This window comes from Callionymus lyra, chromosome 2 (genome assembly GCF_982586985.1).
Source record: "Callionymus lyra chromosome 2, fCalLyr1.hap1.1, whole genome shotgun sequence".
Lineage (NCBI taxonomy): Eukaryota > Metazoa > Chordata > Actinopteri > Syngnathiformes > Callionymidae > Callionymus > Callionymus lyra.
In genome coordinates, this window is record NC_141819.1 from 14,432,064 (window position 1) to 14,439,763 (window position 7,700).

Sequence of the window (7,700 nt, forward strand, 5' to 3'; positions counted from 1 at the left end):
TTGGAAGTGAAAGACATTTAATGGGTTCTTGAGAACCTGAAACATGGATACATGCATGTTAAAACAGTACCAGAATAATGACAGTATTGTTCCTGTAGTAGACGGCAACTATCTGTACTTTTGAAGGGGATTCACCCTTGTTGAACTCCTTCAACTATAACACAATGATGAGGAGCTTCATGACATAAATAAGTATATTTACATTTGGAGAAGATTCTTGTCGAATCCCAAAGTCTTTGTCGTGTCACTGCCACGACTCTGGAGGAGGCCAAGCCTGTTCAAGTCATCTCCTCTCAGAACGAGCCAGAAGTTGAATATAAAAATCCTTCTTCTCAAGACTTCAGTATATCCTCGTCCTCGTTCTTCGTCTCCTCCGAGGGAGGCTGACTGGTGCCGGTGTCCTGGGCCGAGCTCAGCGGCCTGGCGTTGGCCTTCGTCGAGCGCTGCCGCCGAGTGCCATTCCCGATGCAGCGCAAAAGGTTCTTGAAAGTGGCCCACATCTCCTCGTCCTTGTAGGAGTAAATGCAAGGGTTCATGACGGAGTTCAGCACCGCCAGGAGGAGCAGCCAGCGCTTTAACTTGATGACTTGACACTTGTTGCAGAGGCCGTCCAGCAGGAGAACCACCAGGCCTGGTGTCCAGCAGAAAACAAACGCCCCTGGAGGGGAAAGAGACGAGCGTTACTATTATTCAACTCAAAGATTCATCCATCGCCAAGTAAGACATTTAGTTATTTTATTTTTATTTTATTTTCCCTGGTCAGATTTTGGTGTGGTACCAATAAATGGACGGCACAAGGACTTGTTGATGGTCTGGGCGGAACCTTAATAGTTTCACCTGCATATTGGAAAAAAAGTTCAACAAGTATCTCTAAAATTAAACCAGTGCTAAATCATTTATTTCTCTACAACTCACTCACACACAAAAGTTGACCTCTTGAATTTCAAAGGCTCTCCTTCTCAAGTGTAATGTGTTGTTAAATAGGTGTACTTTTATTTTGCCCAAAGGTTCTTGATCTTCCTTTTCTCGAAACGACAAAATGAAATCAAGTTTAAAAAATGTTTCTGGAATCTTTGCCTGTCGCACAATCTCTGCTGCCTCATTGCCAAATACAGCATGAACGTTTTATTTACAAGATGAAGATTCTTGTTTTATCTTCCAGTTGAAAAAGCCTCTAAAACTTTAACCCGGTATTGTAAAGGGTTGTTTAGATACACTAACATAGTGAAGAACATCATTGAAATAATAGGTAGAGTTCTCCTCTTGGACATGACTTTTCAAAATAAAACCAATTGTTACAAATACAGTTATGTATTCTTGTTTTAAACAACTTTATGCTTAAGATTTTAAAAATAGAATTCAGTGACCTTCACTGGTTATTAGTCTGGTCCATTGTTTTCTCACTACATGTGTCTTTCAGTGAATAATGGTCATAGTTTTTTTTTGGCTTGTGTATAGTCACTCATCTCAACTTCCCACATACAACAATGAGAAGTTGACCCCCCCTTGAAAATGTACTGTACTTCCTTCGCCGCTGAAGCCCAGAGACCGTGAACACACAATAAGAACTGGAACTTCCGGTAGCTAAGGAGTGTCTCACACAACGTAAGGGTGAAGGTCAAGATATGATGGCTGGACAAACATGCCTTGATGCTGCTTGTTTAGAGGTACTTTCGATAGGGTCAAGGAAACCTCAAATGGTTTTATAAGACATGTTTATAAACTCACAGCACGTGTTGATCACCGTGTATCTGAGTTTTATCTCAGCGTCAGCAAGACGGTTCATGTTGAAGGTCGACAAAACCCTTATTGTGTTCAACACTGGTGTGTTTTTGGCAAGTGATGCAGTCATAAAAGCAACCAATTTGCTGACTATCGCAAACATGTTTGGGCACAATTCAGAGTCCCTGCAAAAGGCTTTCTGAGCCACAGCCACAAGCAGCAACTTGCCCGCACTATAAGCATCTCGTCCGCCCCGACACAAAACAAGTGACACGAAAACATCTGGTCGATGCGTTGTCCTCGGCGGCCAATCAAAAAAAAGGAGCTTCTTTTGAAAGAAAACATCGATCTCCTTGAAGTGCCGCTCACTAATGTTTAGATAGTATTGATCTAAAATCTTGCTACTTATTAAACCACAGGTGACTTTGTGAGATGTTGCTTTACTGAGTAAACAAGTCCTTAACTACGGCCGGACAAGTATCATTTAAATGTAATCAAGTGCGTGTTATTTATACATTCTGTGCTTCAGGATACATACTATTGTTTGTTGTGTACGCTGAGCCCCTCTCGGTGCCGGTTTCTACAGCTCTGAACTGGTTGGACTAGTTTCTCTCGCTTCTGCGCACACGGAGCTAACAGATGATAACTGAATCTTTACCAAATTGACTCTTCAGATTTCAGAAAAGATCCTTGATGCTAGATTGTTTCGTAAAAGAAAATAAAAATAAAATGCTAGGTTTACATCAATGATGGTGAGTATTTTTTCGTAAATTATTCTGGTTTCACACCAGCGATCGCCAATGACAATAACAGCTTATATACCTCAGCGGAAATGATCAAAAGGATGACTGACAGGTTTCAGAAGTTTGCAAAAACCACAGTGTTTTCTGACACAGGAAGGCTGAAAAAACTAAGTAAATCACTTAATAAAAGACAAATAATAGGAATAAAAAAAACTGTTATTATAATGAAAACTATAATGATCCTAAATATAAATTTTAAAACAAAGGCAATACATTTCGTCACTCAAAAGTTTTAGACTTTAATGCTGAACTGAGCAAAAGCTTTTTGAAGCCATTAAAGAGAGTATCGCTTTCTTCAAACCCACAAAAAACCTTAACTCAACGTATGTTGTCTTTACTAAAAGCCGGACGCACAGATAACCACAGACACAAACAATCAACTCTAAAAGTTATAGTTCACTTGATGGAGTCTAGTGACTCCTTCAAGAAACATCTTAAGACATTTTTATTCGTGCAGGCTTTTCCCTGATTTTCTGAGACTCTTCTCAGTGTTATCTTGACCTTTTAAAGTATTTTATTGAATATTGTTTTGATTGTTTAAGCGCTTTGTGACCCTGGTCTGGAAAAGCGCTATAAAGAAAAATATAAATGACTTACTTACTTACTTACCAATTCAATTTCACCAAGTTTGTACTCGTATGTGGTCTAATGTCAGAATTATTTCCAGAGTAATTTGTCTCTTTTCGGAGTTATAGGTAAATATTTATGTCCATATGATGTTCGTCACCATTGCAAAAAGTAGACGCTAGAAGTGTTTCATGTCTGTCTAGCATGTTACAAACAAGCTTAAAATAAAGACTTGTTTCATTTTTTTCCCAAAAGAAATCTCTCGTCGAGGCTTCAGTACAAGATGGACGTTACAGACGAGCAGTATGGAGTTATTTGGATGTTTTTAAGGGTCTTTTTGGATGAATACGAGGAAAAAAACTGTTTGCAATCATCACATTGACATACATTTCAGCCTCTAACTCCAAAAAGAGGCTGCTTACTCTTTAAAGCTTTTGAGCTAAGCTTTCACATTTTTATGGTTGAGTGTGTTTATGCTTCAGTCGAGTGAGTTTCAGGTAAATTATCTGTTAGCTTTTCAGCGCAGGATTAACTGTTGCACAACCATGTGCTGTCAAAAGGATGCAGGGAAAAAAGGAGTTTCTCTTACGAAACCGGAGGGTAGTTGATGAGTCACGAACACTATGTTGTGACTTGTTTGATTAAAATGCAATGTTAATTAAAAGCCGCTGGTCTCAAGTAGAAATAATGAGATTAGTTTGAGTATCAAACTTTGGTTCTTTTGAAGCACCGACCGAAAAAAATGCTTCGTCTTCCAGGTGTGATCAAAACTTGGTAATGTGTGAATGTTTGAAAGGAAAATTGATAAATGACAAAGGCTGTCAGCGTCTGATGAATTTGTCACTTGTTAGCTAGTGTTCTTTTGCACAGGAAATTAATTACTTTTTTAATTTGCCAAAGCTTAAAAATTAAATTAAAGGTTTTGTACTATATATATAATAACATTTACTTTTTCATATTATAGATAGAATATGTATCAAGGAAAGTATCGTTCAAGAACTGGAATGGATTTTTGATCGATACTCAGCCCTTAATAATGTATATTTTCACATTCAATATGAAAAAAAACTTCCAAATATCTCAGACCAAGAATGCGTTGCCAATCTCTACATTTAGTTTTGAAGTAGATGATTTTTTAAATGTAGGTTATTTTGTAGTTATTTATTGTATTATTATTTATTATTTATTGTATTATTATTTATTATTTATTATTTATTATTTATTATTTATTATTTATTATTTATTATTTATTATTTATTATTTATTATTTATTATTTTAGTAAAAATGTATTATTTATTATAGTTATTTGTAGATATTTTGTAATTAATGTAGGTAAATGTTTTTTTAAACCTCCAAAACATACTGTTGATGCCAATAAAGTGTTATAGATACCATTTTTAGAAGCAATTTTTTCTCTAATGATGATGACATTCTTAAGTAGCCAAATGTTCCACGGAACACTTACCCAGCACCACCATGACCGTCTTGATCAGCTTTATGGGAGTTCTTTTGCGGTTGATGGAGCCGCTGGTGTGCGACATGAGCATGTTGGTCTTCCTCTTCACGTACAAGTAGATCCTCAGGTAGATGACCACCATCACCAGGAACACCACCAGGTTGGACACGGACCAGAACACCAAGTAGCTCCTGCTGAAAATGGGCGCCAACTCCGAGCAGTCGCTGAGGTTGCAGATACAGTTCCAGCCCAGGCTGGGCACGGCGCCCAGGAAGATGGAGACGGCCCACACCAGCACGATCAGCATAGTCACCCTCCTCTTGGTCAGGTTGCTGTGGACCTTCCAGTTCATGACGGAGATGTATCGCTCCAGGGCGATCACCAGCAGGTTGGCCAGCGACGCCGACAGGCTGACGTCGAGGAGACCCTGGCGGATGAAGTACCCCTTGACCGTCAGCGTCCGGGACACCTCGCCCGTGTTGAACATGAGGTACACGTACGCGATCCCGGCCAGGAAGTCCGAGGCGGCCAGGTTGGCCAGCAGGTAGTAGAAGGGGTAGTGGAACCTCTTGTTGGTGATGACGGCGGCGACCACCATCACGTTGGAGACCAGGATGAAACAGCAGAAGATGGAGCCGACCACCTGGACCGCGATGAGTTGGGTCAAGTTCCAGTTGTCATTGGCGTTGATGTTGCGGTAGAAGAAGCCCATGGACTCGTTGTAGTGGCAACTCTGGTTGGGAAGAGCCATTTTGTTTGGGTTTCTACGAAGAGATGATATCGTGTGAGAGAAATATCAGAACATTCATAATCCTGAAAAAGATCTGAAAGAAAAAACAAGTAAAAGTTGATCAAAATTAATCTATTAAATCAACATTTATTCATGTTGCTGGATTAGATTCAACACTGCAGGGTTGCGATCATAAATCCACTGAATGAAAACGTCAAACGATGATAGCGGAGCCTCAGCGTTGAAGTCAGACTAAATATTGTGGGTGAAATTCTTTCTTTGACCACTTTAAAAAAAAAAAAGCCATGTTTTTTTTTTGCTTACCAAGAGTTTTGACCAAAGCTGTAATTTATGTTGTATACGTTCTGCCTCCATCTGACTGACACACATGTAATCCCCGACACTTTATCTTCTCCACTCTCTATTTAAGGCTTGTTTTATTATTATCATTTACACGTGTGTTTGTGTACATGACCATATGGCGTACTTTACTTTTAGAGGGTTATCAAAAAATATTTTTGAAAAAAAAGCATAATTCCTATTTTCCCAATTTTTAACATATTTATATATACTTTATGGTACATTTTTTAAACAAAATATTATATTATATAGTTATGACTACTAATTTTATTAAGAAAGTCAACTTAATATACATCATTACTTGCAGAAAGCTATGATTTCAAATTCTGTATTTTACATTTTTATATTTTCTAAAGATATTTTATGTTTTTGTTTGAATATATTTTGTTCAAGCCATGTTTTTTCGAATGCTCCTGCGTCTTTCTAACCAACTGTTTGACAAAGACATTTATTCATCCTATACTTTCTTAATTTAAAGACAGGTCTATTGGTAAACGTGAATACAAAAATGCAATAAATCAGGTTGTTTGTTTTTTTTTAATTTACCAAACATTCTTTTAACTTGAGATTTGTTTCCCTCATTTTAATATGTATGATGTATTATTATTATTATTATTTTACTCCGTGAATTAAGTTAACGTGTTGTAACCATAATATTAGAAAGGGTTCCAAAATACCTATTTAAAATACTTAAAAAGAAAAGGTTTTGAATATAAATGAGAATTAAACCTCAATCTTTTTTTTGTCTCAATTGTTTACATGACTTGAACCACTTATGGGAGGCGAATAATTTTTCCTTTAATTTGTAGTTTGTTTTGTTTTTTGTTCTTTAAGAAACAAACAAAAAAATCGTTATTAATAAAAAACTATAAAACTAGTAAATTGGCAAATTAATGTTTTTCTTATTTGAATTAATAATAACATGTTTTAACACTAATATTTAGGATAAAAAAAAAATAATAATAATAATTCTTGTTTGTAGTAATAATGTCTAAAGAGAGTTCAATTTTATTCGCACCCTTTGTTACTGAACAACATTTTTGATCGACAGGTAACGCACCCGGATGAGCGGATTCACTCACCTGAAGACCGCGGCGGTGGGGCGGGTAACTTCCACGGAGGCTCCTCCGCATCGAAGCCCTCCAGGATTCTGTCTCTGCTGGGAAGGATCTGACGGACTGTGACCGGGAGAACTGGTGAAGTGCTGAAGAGGAATCTCGAGTCTCCGGAGTTCTTTCGAGGGCGTGGATCATCCCGCCTACTTTCGAATTCCTCCAGTCGCCATAGCAACAGTCGCCGGCGTCGCTCACGGTCGCTACCTCGGCCGCCATTTTGATTATCATCAAACGCTTGGTAGCATAGGTTTGCTAACTTAGTTTTTGTAATTGTCTATAAATAATGATACAAAATATCCAAAAATAAGTCAGGATCTTAAACATATTTATGCTTAATACATTATTTAAAAGTTTAAATCAGATTAAAAGGAAACAAACGTCAAAAGTAGTACGAGCAACTTGGGTATTCAACATACGGACAGAACAGTATTTATTTATGTATTATTTGAAAACAAGTTTACTTTTTATTAGCAGGTGCTTTTGTTCTCTCTATAGGGTGCAAAAATACAACAACAAAAAGGAATAGGAGAGAAAATATAACAAATAAAGCATCTGGAATTTTATTTTGGGTTTTTTTCTTGTCCAATTGTTTACATGACTTCAACATTTATAGTAAACAATTTATTATCCTCATATATATACATTTTTACTTCATAACAGACCTGATTTCAAATATACACTGTACCGATGTAAAGAAAACAAGTTTTTTTTAAGGGAAAAAAACCCCACTATTTTATTAGGGTTGTTGTCCTTTATTTTGCATATAATATATACATATAATGTCAACAACAATATGAACAGTGTGTGATGATTTCATCAGATTTTTTTTGATTTTTTTAAATTGAGATGTTTTTTCTTCCCGTGTTTTGCATCTGAACGCAACAGTGAACAAAATAATGATCCCTTGATATACTATTATTTCATCGGTCAAAGGTTTACGATTAGT

The 7,700-nt window shown here is 36.9% G+C and overlaps 1 protein-coding gene across 1 annotated transcript; it reads right to left on the bottom strand.

Moving 5' to 3' along the window:
- Nucleotides 1–6,831, bottom strand: lpar3 (lysophosphatidic acid receptor 3). The gene is made up of 3 exons (XM_087783611.1): nt 6,722–6,831; nt 4,559–5,313; nt 1–658 (listed from the first exon to the last, which is right to left on the bottom strand). The coding sequence occupies exons 2-3, from the start codon at nt 5,298–5,300 to the stop codon at nt 333–335; spliced, it is 1,068 nt and encodes a 355-aa protein (XP_087639737.1). The 5' UTR covers nt 5,301–5,313; nt 6,722–6,831; the 3' UTR covers nt 1–332.
- Nucleotides 6,832–7,700: the final 869 nt, after the last annotated feature.

Excerpts from the sequence above, each read along its gene's own strand:
- lpar3 (XM_087783611.1), bottom strand. The coding sequence starts at position 5,300 with ATGGCTCTTCCCAACCAGAGTTGCCACTACAACGAGTCCATGGGCTTC. Across the intron at positions 659-4,558 it reads GACGGTCATGGTGGTGCTGG|GGGCGTTTGTTTTCTGCTGG; the intron begins GTAAGTGTTCCG and ends TTTCCCCTCCAG.